Raw genomic sequence first — 26375 nt, 5'->3', positions numbered from 1 at the left:
TCCCAGCAGGCAGGAGGCCTCCACCACTCAGAGAAGGGCTGGTGCTTGTGGAAGGGGGCAACTGTAGGCAAAATTCCAAAGTTTTCACTTATGATTTGCTGCTTTCAACTTAATTAAAATACACTTTGTGTGAAACCCACCTGACAGTGCTGTTCCCTTCAGTAATTCTTTTAGCAGCTTGTGTCCACTCAATTCCCCCAAAGAAATTTGAAGTATTTGATTTTTATCTCATGAAAAAATTAGGTACAAACTTTCCCCTTTTTTTGATATGTTCATTACCTGGTGTGTTCAGAAGGAATTTGCTATAACAGTTGTCGACATCCAATATTATCTAATTCACTGGAAACTTGTTCTGAAACAAAAATTAGAATTAATAGTATTACTAAAAACTTGCTGAGGAATTCCAGTTCTATCTACATGCTTAACACAGGTAACTTCCTTATAACTGAAATTGTCTGTTACAGATCTCTTCCGCAGTGTATGGAAAAATACTTAGTTATTTTGTTTGGGTTTTTTTGTTTGATTGTTTTAAGGTTTTCTTCATTGCTTAGAGATTACTGAAATTTAACTGTATTTAGGAAAAAAAATGTATCAACTGAGGATCCCACATAATAACATACTATCATGTTTTCTACTGACTGTGATATACCAGTCTGCCTGGAGAGGGCCACAGAAATACAGGGAGGACAAGTCTACTCCTAGCTGAGGTCAAGCAAAAAAAAGTTGTTTTGCATGTTTATTATTTTGTTTTAGAACATGTGAAGGTGTTAAATAAAGGAAAAGGCATAGAGGATACTTGTTTTGCAGTGTGATAAACTGCATATCCTTGAAGCATCTTGTTTTTTTCCTTGCTTTCTCATGGGACTGTTAAATATATTAGGCTGGATATAAGACTCAAATGATGTGCCACTTCTTGCAGTTCAGAAGTAATATATTTTATGAAATGCAGTGAAAAATCATTGGTGATTTGTATCGCACATTTAAAACTAAGGATTCCAAAATTGCAGTTTAAACCTTGGTACCCAATTATTTATTTTTTTATTTTAATGTACTTTAAGCCCCTAAATCCTTTGTCATTGTCTCTTCATTAGTGCACTGGTTCTGAAAAATTTGTGTATGATAATCTCATGGCAGTCTTTAGTGTGGCTTTTCAAAATTACATGTGCAAAACATGGTTAAACCAGCATCAGAATTGGTCTGCTTATTGTAACAATTAATATTAAAAGGCTAGATTTATACTTACTATAATTACATTTTTAACTGATTTTTAAATTGTCTGTTTCTGCCTAGACACTTGAATACATTTCTATCCTTTCTAAGAAGCTCTGGGCTTTTGACTGCTCATAAACCATTCACTAGTTGTTCTGGGACTTCTTGAGTGGAGTCTTTGTAGTAGGTTGAAAAACTCTTGAGTATCAGTCTCTGTCACCTATTTTGTCCTTAGGTTTGTCAAGCAAAAATGCATAAAATTAAGTGGGGAATTCTCCATGCCCCATTAAGATTTCTCTTCCTCTTCACAAACAGCTGCTGAAATACAAAGAATACTACATCAGCTTGGAACACCACAAGACACACCTGAGTTGAGGCAACAGCTGTGAGTACTTCACATGAAAAGGTTTAATTTCATTGAATTGTAAACAGTCTCCGGGTAGGTGTTGAGGTGGGGTTTTTGTTAAGCAGAGTGCTTGATCTCGCCGAGAAAGGCAAGGATAGAGAAATACTTGAAACTTAAATGTTGGGATGGGCCTTTTAAAATTGATCTTGAATAGTCTGTAAACTAGAGTCAGCTGTTTTGCCCATGTAGATTGCCTGCAGTATCAATACATGTGTAAAACCTGTTCTGTATGTCAGCCAAGGGAAAGTGACAGAACAATATCGCTGTTTAAAAAACAAACATCCATACACTTCACTCCAGTCAGCTCTTCAAATCTAAGTTTCACAAGGTAATTAATATACTGGGGGGCTTTTGTGAGATCTAATAGCTGGGGAGAGAAGGGAATGTCTTTTTAGTGATGAAAGCTACAGTAAGGGATAATACTATAAAATAAACATGTACCAGAAATACTAAAACAGCAAAGTGAAATAAGGCTCCAAGGCAGATGCTGTGCTATAGTTCAGTCACCTGAAGGTGGACTTCCATTAGTATGTCACTAACAGAGACAGCTCTCCCCTTCCTTTCATGGTCTAATGAACTGGTACAATTTTTTCCATTAAACTCCTTTACCACATTAATCTCAGGATCATAAGCACGCATAACTGATGTATTGTGCTAACCCTGTGGGTGAGACAGTTGGTAGTTTTCAGCATGGTCAGTGCTGAACTGTGGCCATTGAATAGTAGTAGGAGGTATGTATTGGACCAAAGGCATCCCGTTCATTTTGTGTGAACATCCATATTGCTTTGTAATAGCCTAAATTCAGGGCCCATAACATTAGTCAGGTACAATCCACCATGGATATCCTGCTGGAGACCATGAATAGGTGAAGATCAACATGTACAGTTTATGCAATAACCAGATAGAATCTAGGCATAAATTCACAACTGAACAAGACAGAAACTATTGTGAAGGATATATTCCTGTCTCTTTATAGAAGTAATATTTATAGTAAGCTTTCTTGAGGTTTTTATCTGTCCATTTTTCACTTGCCTGAACATTTGGCCTTTCCTTTCGTGTTGGCATTTATCTGAAGAGTTATTTAGTTATTTTAATATTTATATTGATTGTTTGCTTGTACCTGTTCAGATAAAACCTTTTTATATACACTGGGGAGGAGGATGCAAAAGCAGATAAAGAATTTGAGTTGCTCCAGGAAATAAATACAAAGATTGATAAAGGAGTGTCTGATAACATCAAAAGCAAAGAGACAAAAAAAAAAAAAAACAAAACCAAAAAGGCAATGCTGTTGAAGACAGGCTTCTTTTTAACCACTGTTAAAGCTGTTAGTAAATAGTGAAGTTTTCAGCTAAGTTCACAGCTATTGTATCATGGGAGAACATAGATCTCTCTTGTTAAGCCTTCGTGGTGTTTCCTGTAGTTAGTCTAATTTGGAAATGACCAGGTGTTTCCAACTATTGATAGCCTCGAAAGGACCATTAAAGCATGTTTTGAAAAGTGAGTAATGATGCTGTCATGCTGAGGAGCACACCTTCTTCAGCATCTGTCCCAACTGGAATCCCTGATGTCATGCCTTTACAGTGAAGAACAGAGTAAAGATGGCTTCCTGCACTTTAAGAGAAGTGCTTATTACTGCTGTGTTTCTGAGAATCAGTGAAATTCAAACAAAGTAACCCAATGGTCTCTAATGAAACTTTGCGTCTGGTTTTAGGCAACAGAAGCAGCAATACACCAACCAGCTTGCCAAAGAAACTGACAAACACATTAAAGAATTTGGATCTTTGCCTGCAACAAGTGAACAGGTATAAAACCAAAGAGCACGCCTTGTTTGACTGTCATGTTGGCTCATGTAGAGTATTTGAGTGACTTCAGTTTTGCATGCCTATTTTTGAGCTTCTCACCAGGCTTTCAAAGCAGGGCTTTGTTAGTTGACATATTTGCACAACAGGGACACTGTTGCAGCCTGTACTTGTCCCAAAGTTGTTTTTATGTTTTAGGAATGAGGTAGTTGGCCTGAAATGGTAGGAATCAAGGCTTGTGCCTGTGCCTTGTCACTGCGCCTGTGATTTCAGGTAATTGGGCACTTAGTAATCTGTTGCAGTGATGCTGGCTCTACAAGCACTCTGACTGCTTTCAGAGTCAAGGAATCAGGGCAGGCAGCCAGTCCTCTTCACCCACTGTCCAAATAACTTGATTATGAACAGTACATGTGTCACTCTGGTCAGCATATGTGCTATGTCTTGTGCACAGGCTTTTCCTTTTTTTCAAGAAGGGTGGGCAGAAGTTGTTGCTGAAACAGCCTGTAGTCTTTAAATGGCTTCTTTCCCAGGTCTGTGTAAAATCTTGTCAGGAGTTAACATGACTGTTGTCATTAGCATACTCCTGTCTGCCACTGTACGGTTTCATATCCTTGCAAAATCTGTCTCTTAAATAAGGGAAGAGCAACAGCATCCCTGGAACGTGTTCAGGTTATTGTCATTCAGACAACTTGCCTGATCAGTGGCTGGTTAGCAAGGAGCCTTTAGGAAAACGAATTGTCTTGAAATGCTGAATTCAAATGGCAGGCCATGATCTGTGTGTGCCCATCCTGTCAAGCCGTAACCTTCAAATAGAGGTGTTAGTACTTGGTCTTGATATATAACCTTTAGTTCAGGCAAAGCATGTTTGAGTTGGTTAATTTTTTTTTTGTTTTATGATTTCTCTGTCTTGGAGCTGGAAAACTGGTGGTAAGATGTTTACTGCTTAATTTTACTTCTTTTATCATGAGCATCTTCATCCAAGCTACCTCCTGATGAAATTTGTAAATAACAGATTGCTGAATGGCAAATTATAGCCTGTCAGAAATATGGAAGGAAGGGTTGATGTTTGTCTTTAGGGAAATATGGCAGAGGCTTTCCTGAGTGCCCAGTATTTCTCTTTCCTTCCCTACATTCTTAGAAGAAAATAATAATAATAATAATAATAATAATAATAATAATAATAGAAAAGCCTGAAAGGTTAGAACAGGTATTTTTATAGCAGTTCTTAGGCACTTTGGGGGCATATGAACCCCCTTCTGGATGCAGCTCAATATGTATTTCCAATATTTATGTAAAATACATGTCAAGTGCCATGTTCTTTCTTTTCTGCACCCTTCTCCCCATTCAGTCACCTTTGCATATTTTAGCATCCACAGGTTCAAAACACTTCACACTAAAACAGTAGGTTTTATAATCAGCAGATAATAAGGAAGGTAGAAGCTTTCTTGTTCCTGCCTATTTGTCATTTCCAGCTGTTAAAATAAAAACTTTGATTTCCTCTTTAAAAGCCTCAAATTGTGATACCAGAGGAAAGGTTTGTCCATCCAGATACAAATGGTTTTGTAGACAGCTTTCCATTACACCTATTTAGAAAACCAAACAAACGAACAAGAATATGTGGCTTAGCATTGAGCAGCCTTTAAATGGCAGAGCCTTGAAAAGCCTGAGCTCATTTGACTTGTTAAAACTTTTTCTCCTATAGCGTCAAAGAAAAATACAGAAAGACCGTCTTGTTGGAGAGTTCACCACAGCACTAACAAATTTCCAAAGACTCCAAAGGCAAGCTGCTGAGAAAGAAAAAGACTTTGTAGCCAGAGTAAGAGCCAGCTCAAGGGTATCTGTAAGTATCGAAAAATGTGCCATTGTACTCTTGTTTAGTGGTGTTGGTGTTCTACATCAAACTGGCATCCACAACACTACTTACAAAAGCTCATACCTGACTCCAAATACAGCAAAATGTGCGCTATATGTGATTTTATAGTAAAGGCTGAAATAAGTCATAATAACACCCCCAGCTTCCCTAATAATTGTTATTTTTTCCTTGCCTTTGTTATAGAAAGGCATGAACTGCCCCCAGGTTCATGGTGTAATCTTGAAAAGGCAGGTTTTACTAGATTTTAAAATGCTTTTGCTAGACCTTTTAATATCAATAGTTTTTTTTTCCTGCAGGGAAGGATCACTTGCCAGATTTCTCTGCAGTAACAGTGGAGAAATGCTGAGGAGCTTGAGATGTTGAGCTTTTCCTTGTTAGCATATCTATTTTGCCTTTTCACTGCCTGCCAAATACACATTGCTGTACTTGTAAATTTTAGCAGTTACTGAGCTGAATGGTTTTGCTTGTGTTTCAGCTTTATGCAAATGCTATGTATGCTATATAGCAAAATCAGATGAGAACATGTTAAATCATGTTTCAGTAAGAAGCTGACTTACTATAAACCTTGTAATATTGACTCATTGTAGAAATGCTGACAGTGCTTTTTTCAGGGCCATAATGTTTTATTTATACTTTTACACACTGATCATGTAGGGTGGTGCTCCTGAAGATACCTACAAGGAACGAACACTTGTCTCCTGGGACAGGTAGGCTGAATTTGTGAATAAGTCTTAACCTAGCTCAGAATAATAAATGGCTTGCAGAGAAGCCAGCTGCCAATTTATTTTTTTAATTATTTCTTCTGACCAATCACCTTTTTCTAGAGGGAGTTGAGATAGGTTGTTCAGTTGGGCTTTTTTCCATAGGGCAAGTGTAGAGAAGAGACTTTAGTGGGATAGGTGGGAAGAAAAGGAATGGTTCACATCTCCCCTTTTTTACCCCATGTTTCAGCTTTAGTCATATCCTTAAGCTGCTCTAAGTCTGTATTTGGGCTTTCTGAGACCCAGGCTTAGGTAAGCAGAGTCCACCCTACAAACAGAGCAAAACTGGTGTGACAAGGGGTTCAGTGTTAACTGGGAGCTCTCATTGCTTTCATAGTCTCTGAGAACTGCTTCTCGATCTCAGATTCTTTTTTGTTGGCTAGTTTCCTTTTGCCTCAGATGAATGTAAACTTTGCCTCTGTATTTATACTTGGAATTTCCAGATAGCTAGCTGAATGCTGTGTACATCAATGCTGCAACACCAACTTCCTATACCAAACAGGTTACTTAGACCCTTTTTTTTAACCTTGTTAGCTAGACAGGCAAGGGTAAAAATGTACATTTTGTTAACCAATAATATAAAGTGTGTGCTGTGTACTTACCTGTCATTCTTCCAAGTGGTGTTTCACCATGCTTGTTCTGTTCTGGGTGGGGATTTTTTTTGTTTGATAGTCAACCACAGGCACAACAAGTGCAAGATGAAGAAATTACAGAAGATGATCTCCGTCTTATTCAGGAGAGGGAATCTTCCATTAGGCAGCTTGAGGTAAGCACAAGTCTTTTTACAGCAGAATATGCTTTTAATATTTTCAAAGCAAAAAAACATTTTAAAGTTACATGAACATTAATTACATACATAAATCTTGTGGAGTTAGTATTTTTTTTCCTTCAAAACTACAAATAATTGCCTTTAGATGTGAAATGTGCATTAGAGCTCTTCTATATGAAAGCTATGTTTCAATACTGTTTAACTTCAGTGGGTCAGTTATGGAATAAGGGAGTGCTCGTGTGATTGCAAGAAAAAACAACCAAACCCAAACAACCCCACATAATTTTGTTTTTTAGCATAGAGGTGCTATCACAAAACCTTTTTAAACAGTGAATATAAATGTAGCAAAATTGTACCTCTCCTTACAGTCATTCCTAATGTATTGTTCAGCATCTTAATTTTGTAAGCAGCTTTTCTGAACGTTCCTGGAAATATAGAGATACTCTGTTTCACTCAAACTTCTGTAATTTAGGGCTTGTCAAAAAGTTAAAAACATTAAAAAATTAGATGCAAGCTACACAAAAAGCTTGTTGTGTGATGAAATATTGACAGCAAGAGGCTTCTGTGAAGGCAAGATGAATTTTTCCAGCCATTCTGGGAAAACCCATCTCTGCCATCAATAAGAAAGATGCTGGAACTAGAGTTTGTCATGCATGTATCATGCATGTAACAAAATCCATTCTATCTATAAATTTTTCAGTAATTTCTTCCTTGCCACCCATACGTTAATTTACAGTAAATCGAATTAAATATCTATCAGTCATTAGTTAAGAAGAGATCATATGGATAGTAACTTGGCATCTATCACTTCATTATAACCAGATGGTAATAGGATAGTGTAATAACGGTGCAAGAGCCTGGCTATCTAATTTCCGTGAATTGTGATGCTTATGAAATTTGTGCGTGTTTAGTTCAATAGGTGCGCTAAAACTAACACAAAATACTTTCTGCACATGCCTTTATTAGTTTAAGTGGGCTTTTAAACAAAGTTGTCATGAGCCATTCCCTTCAGTTAAACTAATACCAAGTGTATGTGTAGCCAAGCCCTCAACAATGAGAGGTCCCATTTTAGATGTAAAGTGTACTTTGTGTGCATACTTATCCTCAGGTAGTTTGATTATGGTAAACTTGATCTCGTAGTACCAAAAGACTTCCAAGTAAACTTGTTTTTTATCCTTTAGTGTAGAAAGTCATGGATATATACTCAGGAGGAGGAGGAGCTGTATTTGTGTCTAAATGTACAGAGATATTAGAATGTTATGTCAGTTAATGCAATGATTGTTTCCATGCAGGCAGATATTATGGACATCAATGAAATTTTTAAAGATCTAGGAATGATGATCCATGAGCAAGGTGATGTGATAGGTAAGTCCAATTGAAACATTCTCTGAAAAATTTTTATTATGTGTCTCTGGAGAGCAGCAGTGTAGAACTTTCTTTTGCTGGAAAATTTCCTCTAATGAGAATATCAATGCTAAAGCAAATCAGGTGAAACCTAATAATGGGTAGACTGAGGTGACTGGGTATACACTAAGAAGGTGTGTTTAAAATGTTGTTTAAATAATTATGTAGTTTTTCATGTGTACAAAATGTTCTTAAGAGCAGATTTTTTTAACTGTTTGTACCTAAAATAGGAATTCATGTGGGCAGTTTTACTGTATTAACTAATGATATAAGTGTGCAGATTCAGCAAAAGTTCCTGCTTTGCCCCCCATGCAGGCAGGTTTATTCTTTTAAAGAAATGCGATTGGAAAAAATATTTTCTGAGTCTGCTACTAAGCCATGCTGTTGTCCAGCACACATTTTCAGATCGTTTTCTATCACTTTAGCCTGTAACTTGTTAATATTTTTCCAGGAAAAATAAAAAATAAAATATCTCTGTCAGCATGATAGAATACCAAATTAATCATGGCTCTTGGGCTGTTCTGTATGTTCATTTCCTCTGATTTCATACGCTTTAGGGCTTTTTTAATCTGAGCAGAGGGTAGTCAGTAGGAAGTTGGAGAACTAGTAAAAATGCGGGGGGGGGGAGAGGGGGTGTTAAAATATAAAGAAAAACGTAGGAGTATTGAAAGTTTCTACCTCATAAGTATAGCGTGGACCAAACTTCCATAAATCAAGGTACAAAACTTTGTGTACTGATGAAGAGAAGACAAAGCAGTTGGGGGGCAGCTATTACATGTACTCTTAATTGTGTTTCAGCATTCCAAACCTTTGGCTAGGTTATGACTGACCAAACTTTAGGACAAGGGGTAATGGGTTGAAGCTTAAACAGCAGAGGCTTAGACTGGATATAAGGAAGAAATTCTTTCCTGTTAGGGTGGTGAGGTACTGGAATGGGTTGCCCAGGGAGGTTGTGAATGCTCCATCCCTGGCAGTGTTCAAGACCAGGTTGGATGAAGCCTTGGGTGATATGGTTTAGTGTGAGGTGTCCCTGCCCATGGCAGGGGGGTTGGAACTAGATGATCTTGAGGTCCTTTCCAATCCTAACTATTCTATGGTTCTATGATTCTATGAAATTTTTAACTCTTCCCATTTAAAATAAAGACAGCATAGAAGCCAATGTGGAGAGTGCAGATGTACATGTGCAGCAAGCAAACCAGCAGCTGTCAAGAGCAGCAGACTACCAGGTAATGTCAGTGCCGACTGCCAGCTGTGTGTCCTTTCTCAGTAGTCTTGACTTCCACTTTCTTCTGCAGTTTAGATTTCCTCAAGGCTTGGAGACTTCCTTAAAGGTTTATGTTAGACTACCATGGTATTATGTTAGACTACCGTGGTACTTCTGGGTCACTATAAAACAAAAGTCAGTGACCTCTGAAAGCTGTGGGTTTCCTTTAAAATTAGCCAGGCTGTTTCAGAGCACCTGGAGCTTTGTTTAAAAAACAAATCAAAACCACCTAAACAAACGGAACCTCCAAACAAACCAACCTCTCATTTTACAGCTCAAGAAGTAAAATGTTCCTATATATGGAGAATAAGCCTCTAAAGCTAACTGGAGGACTAGGGAAGATAGGCAGGGAAGTCTTGTGAAGATGCTGCCAGTTAACACCGAATTTTGCTGTCTAAAATCTTCTCAAAGCTGTTTATATCCAGCTTCTGTTAATTGCTACCCTGATGCTAAAAACCTATTTCCAAATCTCCAATTTTTTTAAAAAAGCCTCTTAAATACTGTTAAATACCATTTCTGTTGAACATTTTTGAAACTCATTAGAAATAATCTTATTAGTAATAAATCTTCCCTCTTAAGTCAGAGTTAGTCCTGGGACTTTCTTTTTTTAATCCTCTAATGTATTAATAAAGCCAGCACAGTAAATCAATGACAAAATGTCTGAAGGATTGCCTGCTGATTTCAGAAGTGAGAGAGGAAAAGGAATGAATGCATCCTTGAACTGTATTCTAAGTGGCAGTAACTGGCACATTAAGTATGGTGGTTGGCTCCTATCACGATACTAACAAAGTTCAGGAAAAAACACCCAGGCAGAAGAAGCCTGGCCAAGTAGAGCAAAGCCTAGCTTTGCTTCTGCAGCTGTGGCCTGGAATCCCAAGATCTGAGTGTTGTTACCACTTGGCTATTAGCACAAGCCTGTGAAACCCACTTGCAATTTCCTTTCCTGCTGTAATTCCTTTAGATTCCATAACCTTTAGATAAATGATGACAAACTGCTTCAAGTCTTGGATGCTCTGGTATCTTAACTTACAGACCTGTATGGAAGATGTGAAAATTCTGAGTCTCTAGTCAGTTTTCTCTCTCTCTTTTTTTTCTTTTTTTTTTTTTGTGTGTATGTTTGTGTGTGTTGGGTTTTTTTAAGAGCATGTTGCACTTAAACTTGACAAAAACAACTTTAAAGTAACCCTATCAGTAGATGCAAAGCCAGTCTTCCACAAGTCTGAAATTGCAGTCTGTTGTCCTCTTCTGCATATACATTAATAGTCTCTTTTTTTTTCTAACAGACCATTTCTGGCTCCTCTACTGTGCAGATTGTCTGTTTTCCTCTGTATGTGGTCACGTGCTCTCTCATGTTTTCTTTCCATCAGTGTTCTAGTTATATCCATTTATTATGTTACTTACATTCTCTTTCATTAGTTTATGATATATGCCAGAAAATACCACTGAAATCATTCTCCTGAATGATACAGCCATAAAAGTAAGTTATGGATAACTTTGCTCTCTTTTTCTTGAGCAACTTTATATGACTCATTAGTAAGGACACAATTTAGTTAAGTTGCACAAGCAGTAGGACCTTAAAAGCATTTGAATAGTCTTCTGATGTGGTGGTGCAGTTTTCAGTCAACTTGGATTTGTTGTTTTTTTTTCCTCTATTGGCAGCAAAGATCCCGAAAGAAGATGTGCATCCTCATCATTGTACTTGCTGTTGGAGTGTTCCTTCTTGGAATCTTCCTATGGTTAATTTTAAGATAAGCCACTGGAGAAAGTGTTGTAATTGGTATTTAAATAATGAAAGGAAATTCCTGCTCATGGTTTGTTCATCATGAAGCTGAATAAAATAATAGTCCTGTACTTCATCATGCTTACTTTTTTATGACTTTTTGTTTTAACCTGAGAAGTAACATTCTCAGTACTACCATCAGTATAACTGCCTGCCCTCTTGGATGTGGGTGCTGTCTTATCAGAAAAAAAAACCCAAAGTCATAAACTGTTCTATTAACTTAAATGTAAAAACCTCTTAAGGCTTAGGGGCCTAATCAAAATCCTGATACTTTGCTTTGATGGGGCAGGCAATTATCTTTTGGGATATTGCTAAGTGTTGCTGCCAAAACAAACTTCAGAATTGTTGCTTGAGGCAACGAATTCACATCTCAGAATTTATTTTTAAGTTAGAAATGTCTTTCTAGCTCACTTTTCATCCCACTCATCTGCCCATTTGATATGGGTCATTCAAAAATAAGATGTAGGTTGCTGAAGTTGGTGTGCTATCTGTTTTATAACTGAAGCCTTTGAATTAAGCATTCAGTTCGCCTGAAATCTTTTAGATGCTTCATTTTTCTCTGTACCTGGCATTGAACATGTTTATGCCTGGAAGCCTCCTGCGAAGGTAGGTAGGGTGGATGATGTAATTATGTGGATTTTTTTTTGTTTCAGTTCTTGCATTAAGAAATATTGTGCTTTATGTGCACACGTTTGGTATCTTTCCATCTGAAGTGTGCATCAATGAGCTTGGCTACATGAAAAGAAGCTCTGTGAATTCTTAGGTTTACTGGGAAGAATAGGAGTTCCCAACTTCCTAACTGCACTTGAATGTCACTGTTCTGAAACTGCTGTGATTCGGTTTCTGTGAACAGATCCAAAGTAGTATGTGAGGTCTTTCATACAGCTGAAGAAGATTATGAGTTCAATTCCAAGTTCAAGAGTGGTATTTGAAAAGAAGTTGAAATCAATTAACTGATTCAAACTGTTTAAGACATTTGATGTGTATAGCCTTTAAAATGACCTTTTTCCTTTTGTGCCATTTTGTACTAATATATTAAATGTAACAACACTTTTTTGCCAATTAACCTATTTGCCTTTTTAAGTCATCTTGATGAACTAATCTGAAAAGTGTACAGAAGAAACAGTTACTTAATCTGTATTTTATAAAGTTCTTGTACACCAGACTGATAGCGAATGCACTGTTTACATGGTGAGGTATGAAATATTATTTGGGAACAATCTAACTGTAAGCATAAATGGACTTCAGAATTGTAACCATGAAGCCAAAATAAAGGTCTTTTAAAGAGTATGTTTTCTAGTAATTCCTTTTTTTTTTTGGGGGGGGGAATCTGTCTTTACAAGCACAGCTGTTTTCTTTGCTTTTATGTAAATGACTGAAACTTCTCCGAACAACTCCAGAGGACTTCAGTTCTGCTTGCTGATCAGCCCAGAGGGACCTCTGTCCCTGTGCTGCACTTCTCATGGTTAATGAAAATGCTCCTTGTTACTGCATTCCCACCTGAGCCTAGTGTCAGGAGGAAAGACTGCTCTGCTGTGCAGGGATGCTGAGGCTAGACTGTTTCTAGCTCTTCTTTGGCATAGCATGAAACTTTTGAGGGATGGGAATCCATGCTGCAGGAAGGAGACCTGTGCTGTATTTGGATTCCAAAAGCAATGAAGGAAAAATAAGTCCTGTGAAGCTGCATGATCATGTTCTATGTAATGTGGAAAAAGTCTCTGAGATTAAAATGGGAATTGAAGTTGCTGTATGGACTCTTGTGTATTGGGATCCCAACCACTACTGTTCCTGTGTCTGCCTTTGTGCTGAAAGTGAGGCTGGGACTCTATGTACCCTTACTTGATGAATAACCATAAAATATGCCTTGGGCCACTGCCAGCCATAGTAAGGCTAGCACTACTGATGCTAATGCCTTTTTTTGTTTCCAGACTATGCTAGTCTAATCTAGAAGAGCAGTCAGTGTTTTGGCTGAGTAGCTTTCTCACCAGTGAACTGTCTAAAACTGTCTTTGGAAGTTTCCCAGCTTTAATGTTTAGCAAACTCTCCACAATATTGTAAACAGGCACAAGGGAATGGCCTGATCCTATGTGCCCAGGTGATACTTCTAACTGTTGCAATGTCTCATACCCGCTTCTGTTAGTGACTGATTACACTGACTTGCTGGGGAAGGAAAAGCAGCACTTCAACAGCAGGTCTTCAGCTCTGACTCCTGGCAGATTGGAAATTCTGGCTAGGCTTGATACTTGTCACATTTTGTATGCATCGCAGTTTGGGTGGTTGGTTTTCTACTGGGAGGGTTCCCTACTAAAAGGCTTACTGATTTGAAGAATATTGCTCATCTGGGATGAAATAGTGTATTTACTGATAGCTTATTTACCTTAAAAAGGGATGAGTACCCTCCTTACTGAGTTTATCCTGCAGTGACTGCAAAGCAGAATAGCCAGTATGTAAAGCTCCCTCCATCAGGAGCTGGCTGGTGAGAATGAGGCAGAGGTAACCATTTTGAATAACTCAGAAATTCTGCATGTTGCACACACTGCATTTCCCAAATCCCTGATGAAACCTGCTGCCTCTGTTCTTGTTCTTTTGTGTCTGATTTCTCTGCTTGTCTTTACTTCCCACAAGAGTTGGCTCTTTTATTTTCAGTCATGTGCCTGTTCAGCTGCTCTCTGATGGTAGTGGCTTGGGCACTGCTGGGGAGAAGAGCACTGCTGAGAGCCATGGTGCATGCATTTCTTGCTTTCATTCATGATCTACTGCTCATGGTATAGGGGTGCCTCCCCCATGTGCTCTCAGATGAAAGATTTCTTCCTGTCTTGAATCCCAGTGGAGGATTTTTGGAGCCCTTTTCCTCTGGAAGAGATGATGGGCTAGCTGTTAGAAGTCCTGGTGATATCCTTTCTTGGGCAACCAGTGGGGCAATGGCTGGGTCCAGCAGGTTGGGCTGCTCCTGTCCCATCCATGAGGCATTGGAGGGGGCAGTCAGCATAGCAGTGTTGACACACACAAGCTCCTGTACCTGTAGACCTCAATGCCCTAATTGCTTATTAAGGATCATGGTGCTATTCATTTTCGAACTTGATTAGGCAGAAACAAATTGTTTTGGGGGTAGAGGGATGGGTGGAGTTTTTAAAGTGTCCATGTTGGAGGGCATAAATAATTCTTTTTAAGCTGCTTTTAATGGAGTTCCTCTCTATCTTTTTCACTCCCTTGCATGTGTACATTCTTGAACATATAAAATGCAGTTTTGAAGTATTTAAAGAAAGCTTTGATATCTATTAAGAACCAAGTAAAACATCTGGATGTAACATGTTTGAGTCAATGTTTTTGGAGCAAAGATATTGGCTGTTCCAAATTATCCATCAATGTCTGTAAGATTAGCAAGGCCAAAAAATGCAATCAAAGCACCCTTCATTTTACTGAAGGAACCTGGTAAGAATAGTTCCTTTGTAGTTATCTTAACAACACATCAGGGGTGCTTTTCTATTCTTTCCTGCTTTTTCAAAGAGCTGAAAGTCAGAGGGGCAGACAGCTTTTTAAAGTCTCCCCTGGTCTTCCCCCTGCTTGCACCTCCCCTCTTTGGAAATTGCTCTTGATAATCAGCAGGGTGTACAATATCCCCAAACTAACCTCATACCCAAGAGCTGCCTGAAGTCATACACACACAGTGTGTGCATTTAGTCATCAAATACGTTTGATGTCAGAGATATGGGCTAGATTTGTGGCATCAAAAGAATTTTGAAACCATGAAAAAATACCAGTCTTGGGAAGTAAGGGGTCAAAAGCTGAGGGGAGGGAGATAATGTCATAATCTGTTAGCAGAGTTTGAAAGATCAAGTTACCACTATAGCTGATGACTGGTTTGGGATGTTTTGATGACTGTGTTGCTGGGTATCACGTTTGGAAGAGATTACTTGCTCTGCTTTTGTTTAGTTTTGGTTGAACACATTTGATGCTTTCAGGAGGAGAAGGTTAGCAAGACAGGAAAGAACAGGAATCTCTTTGCTGCTGGATATCAACAGTTGATGACTTTCTGTTTTTTATGATACCTACAGATCAAAGTGGTGCTCAAGTACATACCATGCAGCTTTCCTTTTTAATTTGCAATTAAGTCCCAATCTCTCACCCAAAACTGTTGTGGAGTGAGGAGTAATTATTCTCTGATGAGGTGCCCACCTGCAGAGCTGTTATGCTTTTGCAACCTGTATGCTGTTGCAACAAGAGTTGCAAGAATAAATACCGGAAAGCAATCAGCTTTCAGACATCTTTGTCCTTGTACGTGTCTCCAATGGCACCCTTGAAGCTGCAGATGTTTCTGTAGCTTAAGAATGCAGATAACAAGACATTTATTTAGTTCTTTGTAAGTCCTGAACATACTCAGTGATAAAGGAAGCCAAGTGTTTTGCACAGCAGTAAGGAGCTCTACAACCTCAGAAATAACCAGAAAAAAATAATAAAATATTCATTTTCAAAAGGCATGTTATATTCCCTCAAGTAGCATATCACAAAAGCACCAAACGTGTAATAATTTGCTATGTATACTACTTATTTTTTCCTTTTCCCATTGGTTATTTTGGAAGTCTACGCTGGAACACAGCTGCAGTGATCTGGTTGGCTCCTATTTCAAATATCAGAAACTATTCCAAATATCAAAAAGGTACTTGGGGTAAGGGAATGTATCATGCTTCTTGATATGGAGTACATCCAGAGGAGGGCCACAAAGATAAAGGGCTGGAGCACCTCTTCTATGGGACAGGCTGAGAGAGTCGGAGTTGTTGAAGGTAAGGCTCTGGTGAGACCTTAGAGCAGCCTTCTAGTACCTAAAGGGTGCCTATAGGAAAGATGGGGACAAGCTTTTTAGCAGGGCCCGTTGTGGCAGGACAAGGGGTAATAGTTTTAAACTAAAAGAGAATAGATTTATACCAGATATAAGGAAGAAATTTTGTACAGTGAAGGTGGTGAAACACTGGGATAGGTTGCCTGGAGAGGTGCTAGATGCCCCTGGGAACATTCAAGGTCAGGCTGGACAGGGCTCTCAGTAACCCAGTCTAGTTGAAGATGTCCCTGCTCCTTACAGGGAGGTTGGACTGGATGACCTTTAGAGGCCACTACCAACCCAAAACTACTCTATAATTTTATATTTGCAGGAATATTCTAAAGAAGAAATATTCACAATATTTCTGTCCTTTAACAATCATATTTCTGTCCATGACCACAGCACTTCTTTGCTACAGCTGATAAAACAGATTTTTCTGGTATAAGACAAAAAATGACCTAGACTAAAAGGCTTGTTAGCACAATAAATTTAATCAGATTGCATTTATTTTATTAGTATAACTTTTTAAACCTGCAAAAGGTGTGTGTGGGAAAAAGTAAAAATACAATTTGGAAGTTGCCAGCACAGTTGTTCATGACTCCCCACCCCCTGTCAAGTTCTTCAAGATTTATTCTGAACTGAGTTATGCTCATGTTTTTTCTTTACTGTTTATGCAGAAAATGTTTGGTCTTTGGCAGTGCGTAGTGAAGTCTGGAGAGGTAGTAAGGGTGGAAGGATCAGGCACACTGCATAATCCAGAATAAATGATAATAAACCTTCCCACCTTTACTCAAAAAGGGAAATAGCTGCTGAAGCTAGGACAGTAACTGCCAAGCTTGCAGCTTTGGAGGGAGGAATCAACTATGCTGAAGACCCACAGCAAGTACCATAGCTGCTCCCAAGCCCTGCCACTGGATGGACCTTCATCTAGTGGTGGTAAGGAGGAACAGGGAGAGATCTTTTCTGCTCTAAAGGAGAACATCAGCCAGAAACTTGCAGGGACAGTAGATAAAAATATTCTCTGCCATCTTTGCCATGTTTTCTCCCTCCCACCCACCCTCAACTCCCTTACATAACACCCAGACACTCTCTCTGTAGAGAGAACTGAAAACCCAAAATTGGGTTCTCATGGCTCAGCACAAGGGAGGAGTTAGACCTTAGTATCTCATGCTCTTCAAGTACCTCTCTGCCAGAGAGTATCAGTGAAATAAGGAGAAGCATAATTGTCTGACATGCTGTTCCTGACAGCTCTTCTTCAACCAGACAAAGGAACAAATATAATCTTGGAGACTAGCCACTGTGTTGTCAAGGAGAGTTAGTCTGAAGAAGCTTGGAGGATTATAAATGCTTATTAAAAAGCAGTTTTAAACTGTTTTTGTAAGATGACAAAACCAAGTTGAGGCTTTCTTACCCTGTGTCAGCCTTAGTTTTGATGTCTTCAGCTAATCATTATTTAATGCAATAAAAAAAGGACTTCAAATAAGGAAGTGACAAAAAGAATTTGTCCCTGATCTGCATTGTTTCAGTTACTTTATAAACTAGTTTGTAAATTCCCAAGCAGGGAACTGGAAGCCTTGAAGCTGTAGGGGAAGAGGTCTGCAGCAATGGGCCACTCTTCTACAGCAGTCCCTGCACCTGGGCAGACAGAAGCACAGGACATCATTAACTTTCAAGTCTTATGACAGAAACATTAGAAGATTATACTCTAAAATTCAATCTGTTCTATGCCTCTCTCTTTGATGCCTGTGTTTTAGAATCAGAGAAAGGGCTCTTTGGCAGCCTGGTCAGCCATCATGTGCTGGGGTGGGATGCGGTAGCTGTTTAAGCTCATTTGGTTGGAAGTAGATATGGAGTCAAGTGTGTGAACACCTGAATAATTTGAAAGTACATTGAGAAAACACAGCTGGATTATTGGAGAGAGCCATTTGGGTATCTCTTCATAGCTGTTTTGCAGATGAGTGTTGCACTAGCTCTTGTTAAATTCTATGATGCCTTGAGATGACTGAAGAATTTTTTTGGCCTGCCTTTTGTGGAAGCTTCTACAGTTTGGGTATCTGGATGTTTCAGTGAAGGGTAGAAAACACCTTCTCCTAATCTGCTTTAGGCATGATGGATTTTGTTAAAAATATTTTAAATATAGAATATCTTTTGAAATAGATGGGTTTGCTTTCAGTACTGTATGAACCAAGGGCAGTGAATTATGTGCTATTTGGGATTTATTTGGGAAAAATTGTTATGATTCTGTAGGATGTGTAAGATATTTTCATGGTTGCTCATTATGCTAAAATAAAATGAGCAGATACCTGGAAAGATTGTTTCAATAGGATTTCCATAAGCTTTGTTTGAAGCAAACTGTCAGTAAAGATGGAGTCCCTGTCAGCTGCTGGGTGATTCTGCTTAACCACGTAGTATCCCTGTCCCTTTGATTCCGTGTCTGGAAAGCACTGCTCACAGTTTTTCTTTGCAGAAACTTAATAGGAAAGGCAAACACTGTTTTTGTAAGGGGGTGTGTATCTGATCCACAGGTGTGGGAAGTGCACAAACCAGCACAGAGAAGGCAACCAGCACCACAGTCCACCTCTCAGGCGTTGCCACCCTTGGAGTGGCAAAGAAACCCCCGTCCCTTTCCAGGACTCAGGCTTGCCCACTTCAGCATCTTCCCTGCCCTCCCCACATGAACTCACCCAGACAGGAGTTGGTGTTTTTCAAAGCAGCTCTTTGCACAATTTATTCAGGTCTTGCCTTTCCTACTGACACCTTTTCTCCTGCTCCAGCCTTCACTGGCAGTCTGTATGGGCAGAACCAGCTCTGCTTTAAGTTCTGCCTACCCCATTGTGGCAACTTTCATTCTGCAAAGAAGGTCACTTAGGCTGGCTACATGATTGCTATGCAAGTCAGTAGTTCTAGGCTGGGAACAAACGTTTTATTCACTTGGTGTCAAAGGCATTCTGTGATGGAGCAATTTGACATCATCAATTCAGTAACTTCCATGAACTTCTCAACCAGTTGTAGCCTTGATCTCAGCATGGCTCTTTTCAGTAAAGTGGAAAATCCAGTTTGTTTCTTCTGGCAGACACTGGAGTGAGATTATTTTTATTTCTAATCCCTACAGTTCTAATTTTACGATGGAATGGCACCTGAAAACAGGCAAGTGCCCTGTGAGCTGAGCATTTGCCAGAACAGTGGAAGTTCGACCTCAAGTTTCTCATTTCCCCCAGACACAAGATATCCACAAACTTTGTGGCTAAACTGCAACTCTGGATTTCCAGTAGAAATTACTTCTAAAAAGGAAAAAAAAAAAAAAAGAAGCATGAGGTTTGTGATTCATCCATTTGCAAGCATAGCTCTGCATAAAAAGGCTAAAGGGATATTTTGTAAACCATGCGCATAGACTAGAAGAGCTCTGAAAACCCAGAAATATTACATGGAGACCACAAGACTAACTGAAATTAAGAAAAAACATCTGAAGGGACAGGATGAGGTAGGGGGAGAAAGAAAAACATCTTTCTATAGCTTGTGCTATAGAGAAGGGCAGAAACAAATATAACCACAGTAGGTCTGAGAAACTGGACATGACTGCAGAAGGCTGTACTGCACAACACTATGCAACATTGTTCTGGGCAATAAATGGTGGCTGACTGTCACACAGTATGGATGACTCAAATTTTGGAAATTGCTCTTCTATGAATAGCCTTCTGAAGCTGGCCTTCTCTACAGCTAGAAAATCCATATTTGCTGTTGTGTTTTTACAGCTTTGAGAGGGAAAAAGCAGGAGATTTTCTGCATGTTGTGTTTCATTTGTGTCCTGAGTAGTCTGGTGAACTAATTTTTATGATGAGTCCAGGGAAGTGCTCAGATCCATGAGCTTTTCTTGAATTCCCAGTTATGTTCTTGTTTTCTGGGAGGAGTATGTTTGGATTGAAAATGTAAGGAGAACTGGAGCAGGGGCAGGATATGTTAGGAAGGCTTGTGAAACGGTTAAGAGCAAAGTAATGGCATCAGAATAATATCAAGATATACAGGCAAAATTTGGCTTGGCTATGTGTAAGTTGTTATAAGACAAAATATAGTCTCAAAAAGTTTGGACACTTGGAAAGTCAAATATTTTATTAAGTCATATTAAAAATTTCAGGAAGGCATAAATACATTTGTCTTGACAGCATCCCTAATGTTGCAAAGAGTTCAGGAGTGTTGGCATTTTAACTACTTTTGGTTCTTAATTACTTTTGTGCCTCCTGATCTCTGCTGCTCTGTAAGGTGCTGGTGAAAGAAATGAGCTGTTCTGGATTCATGTTTGTACATTTGTGCTTTTCACCACGATACCTTTGAACCAAAATTATATGTACAACACTCCTGTGCTAGTTTACTGTGATGTTTCTAGCAAGAACTTTGCCCCAAGCTGCATTCTCCACTTGGATGTTGCAACTCTGATCCCCAAAGGAGCGCAAAGGCAAGACTGATCAAGAAAGATTTGCTGAAAGGTGTGTTCAAAATACCATGGTGTGTACTGAAGATGCAGTAAAATCTTCTGTTTATCTGACATACTGCTGTTTGGTGCCACAAACACCTTAAATATTTTAATCTAGCAACCAACCCTTTTTTTTGAGCCCTAAATTTGGGCTGGCCTTCGGTTGTTCCTAAAGGGAGAAGGGAGGTGTTTTTCTCAGCTCGATCCTCAGTCTTTCCTAATTAGGCTTTGCAATGTAGATACACAGAGGATCTTTTGATGAGGTCATTAACAGAATCGCCCAGAAGTGGTTAAGGAAGGCAAAAAGTACAACATTATCAAATGCTTTATTGGGAAACCCTGATCACTAATGAAAAAAATCATGTAGAGTTTATAAATCAAAGTGAGAAAGGAGAATGCAGATTTACCTTGGTTTAACCCAGCCTCTAATGCAAGCTATTTTTAAGAGCTGTTTGTTGTTTTGGTGTCTTTTCTACTTATCCAGGGTTGTAAAATTTTCCAAGGATATGCATTACAGAATACTTCCCACTGTGCTGAGTAGTGCATAATGACTAATAGTTATTATGGTGCTTAACAGTACAGATTTGTTTTTAATGGGTTCCAAAGTACCTTGAGTGTTTACTTTGTTGAAGATGCTGTGGGAAGGAGGTGAAATAGATTTAACAGGATGGTACAAGACTGGGGCTAGTCTGGGCTTGTGTCTGCATGTTATCTTGGGTGAGAACATGTATGTAGGTGACAACTGCACCTCAGAACCATGCTGCTTCTGAGGTAGTGATAGGGAAACCATTTATTAAAAAGAACAAACCAATCAAACAAAAAACCAACAAAACCTAACAATCTGCTTGAAACCCAGGCAATAGCCTTGTGGCGGAATCAGAAGACTGAGAGGTTGTAGCATTCCTACTTAGTCTGTCTTTTTCCTCAAAGAGGATCAGAACAACCTGGACAACCTGCACACCAGTCAACCTCTCAGTGACTCAGTTTTTCCATCAGCTGAAAGAGCACATCTGATTATCACCAAATCACAGTTTGGTGATAAGCAACCCAAGATCTTCAGCTGCTGTCTGGAAGAAAAGGGTGTTTCTTAGGTCATTAGTCCAAGTGAATATTTGCTAGAAGAAAAACAGGTGACTGTGGGTGTCTCTTGAACTTGTGGTGATGTACTTCAAAGAGAAACCTCTGACAAGAGGCTGTGAGCATGTAAACTAGCAATTTTCAGGGAAGTTTGGGTTTGGACCATATCCTCTCATCCTAGCAGAATAACAAGAATATGATGTTCAAATAATATAGCCTATCCCAAAAAATTCCAAGTCAGACTTTAAGCTGTACTTGGCACTGTCAAATTACAGTATAGCACCAACCAACAAAAGTTCATTACTCATAGACCATCTATTTAATGGAAAACTGAGGGTTTGCCTGTTGCAAAATCAGGCTTGTAAGAACAGTGAGATATAAATGAAGCTAAATAAAAAAAGACATGACTTCAAGTCTGTGAAATGCCACTACTTAATGAAAATGACACATCGTGCAACTGGGTTGGAAAGAAGCAGTCAACAGCAGCATTGGTATCACATGAGTCTTCTGAGGTTGTGACCACAGATGGATGAGTACTGTGACCGCCTTGTCCAGGTTGCACAGAGGGTTTGGGGAAGAGCACTGAATTCATTGCCTCCTTGGGGAGCTCTGCTTCAAAAGCAGAACTATTGTGGGATACGTGAGCTCCAGAGCACTATGCTGGCAGAACAAATAACTATCTGCTGGCAGCAGTGGTATTGGTATTTTAAAGAGGGTGTGTAAAACACTAACAGGGTAAGGGGCCATCAGAAAGCAAAAGCTGTTGGTAAATTATGCTGATAAGTGCTAGTAGTATGTTACCTGGGAAAGGAAGATGTGGCAAAGCAGTGTTAGAAATGCAAGTTCCCCAGGCAGAGCTGCTGGGAATGGTCCCTGAAGAAGGACAACTTGTCTGTGCCCAGAGTGATTCCCCAACACTGGTGTCTCAGTGCCCTGTCTTGCTTTATCCTCTATCACTTGCCAGAAGAGAAATGGAGATCCTCTCTAATGGAATTGCTCTTCCCAGAAGGGGTTGTAATTCCCTGTAGTTTTTCCTGCTGAGAATTTCTGATTTTGGTTGATCTCAGTAGGGTGATTTTTCTCTTACTGGAGGAAGGAAAAGGGGCAGGGAGGGAACAAACAAACAAAAAAAAGGCTTCTTTTCTCCTCTGAGCTAGAGTAGTTTATGAAAACATTACTTGTCTTCAAAACACTGTATCATAAAGAAACCATGGACTGTGTGAGAATTTTTTGTTTGCAAGGTGCTTCACAGGCCACATCATCACACAGCATTACCCAAGTCAGCTGCCTGAAATCTCAGCACCAGCATGGGGCACGTAAAACAAAAAATGCAGTTTGGGAATGCCTCTGACCTCCACTGGGGGGAAGGTTTGAGAAGATTGTTTTGTGCACGTGTATTCCCATGTACAGATTGCACAAAAGCCACTGCTTTTGTATTCACACTGTTGATAGTTTGTTTCTGCAATTGCTGCAGAAACCTAGCTTGTCTGGACCCCAGCTCTGGCTTTGTGAAAGGAGCAAAATTTGTTGATTTACAGCTTGTAGACTGGTCAGCTGTAACCCCAAGCTTGCAGGAATGGGGACAGAGAAGTTTTCCTATCTTTATGCCTATTCCTCATGTAAATATTTTCTCTCTGGGAGTGGGGAAAGGACAGCCCCTGCTTTGACACTTCTGTAGGAGAGTAAGAATGGGGAGAGGCTGGGGATCCCATCTTCTCATGCAGCTTATTCCCTGCTCTCCTTTACCCCAGCCATGAGGTGACTACAAAGCCTGGCCTGAAATAAATTTAGGAATCAAGTAACTGGTCTTGATCCTTGTACTTCAAAGTAAATGTTTTCCTAAATTAAAATAAATATTTAAGATATTTCTTTTTGCTTGTCAGCTTTACATATTAAAGAGCTGCAGCTCCTGGAAGTCCCAAGCAAGCTCAGTTACGGGAAGAGGCAGTTTCTTTTTCCCCGCAGCCCAGCAATGTTTTGTCAAAATGGGATTATCTATGTATTTTGGTAATGTCATGACTTGCGACTAATACAAAAGGAATTAAAGCCTCAGTTAAAACAAAAGCCAGCAACTAGGCAGATTCTGTGTGATCTTTGTTCTGCCTCACACCCACACAGCTTAGTGTACCTGGGGTCATCTGATGGCTTATACAGCAAATGAGGACCCAAATTCATATCACCAGCAGAAAATGTTAAATACAGCTTCACAAAGAAGTCCCTGCAAATAGTCTGTGGTTGTTGAGCTCAGCTGGCAGAATCACATGTAGAAAGGTTTCTAGTGTAAGTATGGGTTTCAGGCTTCAGTCTCATGGGTACATTAATAAACTTGTTGTTGCCAAAAAGTGAAATAAGACGGGTTCATGCTTTGGATTGGTGTTGTGTCCTCCAAACAATTACTGATTAGTTTTGCTTGGAAGACTCCAACTTTCGTGAAGAGAGCCCTCATTTGAAAATATTTGTGCATATGAATGTTAAAACAGCTTCAAATCTGTGCAGTAGTGCTCATATGGGAACATCTGACAGCTGCTTTTCTCTTGATGTTTGGAAGAAACACCTGTGATCTGCTGTGCTCTGAACTTAAATCTCTCCATCATCCTTACTTTTGCTCTGCAACGCTTGCTTAAGGTCTTTGAAAGAATGTCAGTGATTCATAAAACATGTACTGATGACATTGTATCCTCAATGTAGCTGTGTCAGAAAAGAATAGCAATGCAAAAGTATAAATAATTGTATTGGAGTAACTCCTGAATGACAAAACTGAGCATGGGAGAATGTTTTAACAGATAATGCCATTCACGTATGATCATAAACCACCTGTACAGACCCTTCTCTGCACAGCCAGCTGCTGAAAAGGTGAATGGGAATGTTGCAAAGGGACTAGACTTCCTCATGCAAATGTGGGGCAGGGCTGTATAACAAACCTGGAAGTAAAAAAAAAAGACAGCTTCTGGTCAAAAGAGCTAGGTTAGTCTTAAACCTTTGAATGCATGATTTTGGATCCACTCATTTGGAAAGTACTGAATTAGGGAGTAGTTAGGGGGCAGTAGGTGGAGGAGCAGACATAATGTAGGGAAGGAAGGGAGAGATGGGGGAAAATGCTGCTGGTGAATAGTTGGGATTTGGTTTGAAGAACAATGTTTTTACCCAACTCAAATGCAGTAAGAACAGGATATGTATGGCAGCCCAAATGTGTTGCAGATTGTATTAAATCGATGAAAATCTCTTACAAAGATAACTTGTGATTAAGCACAATATTTTAGCTTTTTATTTCTTTTTGAAGATTTTTAGTTAAAATCTGTATCTTGCTATCTACTGCTGATGTGAAAGCCGGAAGAGCTACTGTGATGTGACTCTGATGTCTGATCACCATCAAATGTTGCCCTGAAATTTCTGCACCCAGAAATTCCTGCACCACAGCTCCAGGCTAATCACTGATGTCAGGATGTAATACCATTTGTTAATTGTAAGGATTTTCATTTTATTACTTATTGCCATATTCCTTTCACTTTAATATTAACAGTGCTTGTCATTTTAGGTTTGAAAGTTGACAAAAGCATTTATGACCATGAAAAGCAACTCAGCAAATCCAGGAGGAAAATCCAGGCATTTTAATGATGACCATGTTTAACACCATCTTTTCCAAGTCTTACAGTAAGCCTACCTTCAGATCTGCAGGCAAGAATCTCATTCTTGAACCTGTGCACTCTTTATATGCATACCCTGTATTTATAAACTCCACATTTCAACAAAACTTTCTTCTTTGCCTCAATACAAGCCATCTTGTGTAAGTGTTGGGGGGGGAGGGATGTTATATATACAAGAGCAAAGTGTATTGCATCAGTTCTAAGCAAAAAAAATCAGCCAAGTGCTTGAAGGTTTTAAAGATGCATTTTTTTTTTTTTTCCGCCAAGGAATGTTTTCTTTCTCAAAAGCAAGGTCACTTTTCCTGTTTGCATTGGGAATTTACCACTGACTTCAGTGGAAACAGGATTGAGTTCAGTAGTTTGCTGTGTTGAAGAATTCTGGAAACTTTGATGTGATGAAGTAACTGCAAGCTAATCTTCATAGATGCTAGTGTTCTTGTCCAAAGAATGCAGTACATTTGGCACCTTCTTTATGCTACGTTTTTGTTTCTTGTGTGTATTTATATCTTTGACTGGCTATGCAGGCTGTTTGAACAGAGGGTAGGGCACAGGGATGCTATCCACTTCTGCAGAATAACACATTCCCCCAGAGGCACCAAGTCCCACCTCCTGCTCTCCTTCTGCTTTGCATTTGTTCTGCTATTTTTGACATTATAAATAAGAGAGGGAGATTAAACCCAGAAGTAAGCTATGCCCTCTGAATTCATCTGTCCAATTAGGATAAACGTAGAGATTATTCATTTAGATTTAGAAACCTGGAGGCTTTGTGAAGGCTGCACGGGAGGGATATCTTCAGCTTCTTACCAAAGTCATACAGGTTGAAAACCTATATCCACCAGTCAGTTTCTGAACTATATCAAGACAGAGAAGGAGGCAGTGAGGGGTCCCTCCCCTCCAAAAGCAGCTGTTTGTTACTTTGTTGTTTGGCTTCTACACATTCAAATAAATTTGGAAGGTGCAGAATAGTGGTTACAGGCTTAAACTGCTGTTTCCAAAATTCACCATCTGACGCCTTTCTAACGGATGAGGAATGGAGGTGAACTGGAGTCGAATCTATTCAAAGGGAGATGGAGAGAGGAGAAAAGAAAAAATCTGCACTGATGGA

The 26375-nt window shown here is 39.3% G+C and overlaps 1 protein-coding gene across 5 annotated transcripts in view; it reads left to right on the top strand.

Annotated features, from left to right (window-relative positions):
- STX7 (syntaxin 7) overlaps positions 1-12555 on the top strand; it is a 33561-nt gene extending 21006 nt beyond the window's left edge. For 4 of the 5 annotated variants that reach the window (XM_034060990.1, XM_034060991.1, XM_031054072.2 and 1 more), the window contains exons 3-10: positions 1525-1594; positions 3327-3417; positions 5117-5254; positions 5942-5994; positions 6721-6814; positions 8110-8182; positions 9365-9447; positions 11145-11285. In XM_034060990.1, the coding sequence (XP_033916881.1) occupies positions 1525-1594; positions 3327-3417; positions 5117-5254; positions 5942-5994; positions 6721-6814; positions 8110-8182; positions 9365-9447; positions 11145-11237 (695 nt within the window). In that variant the 3' untranslated portion in view covers positions 11238-11285. Of the gene's footprint in view, positions 1-1524; positions 1595-3326; positions 3418-5116; positions 5255-5941; positions 5995-6720; positions 6815-8109; positions 8183-9364; positions 9448-11144 lie in introns of all 5 variants that reach the window. The other variant, XM_005154742.2, reaches the window with a different exon arrangement.
- The last annotated feature ends 13820 nt before the right edge of the window (positions 12556-26375 follow it).

The sequence above is a fragment of the Melopsittacus undulatus genome, chromosome 3 (assembly GCF_012275295.1).
Source record: "Melopsittacus undulatus isolate bMelUnd1 chromosome 3, bMelUnd1.mat.Z, whole genome shotgun sequence".
In the NCBI taxonomy this organism is placed as follows: domain Eukaryota; kingdom Metazoa; phylum Chordata; class Aves; order Psittaciformes; family Psittaculidae; genus Melopsittacus; species Melopsittacus undulatus.
This window is presented reverse-complemented; position numbering and strand designations above follow the sequence as displayed.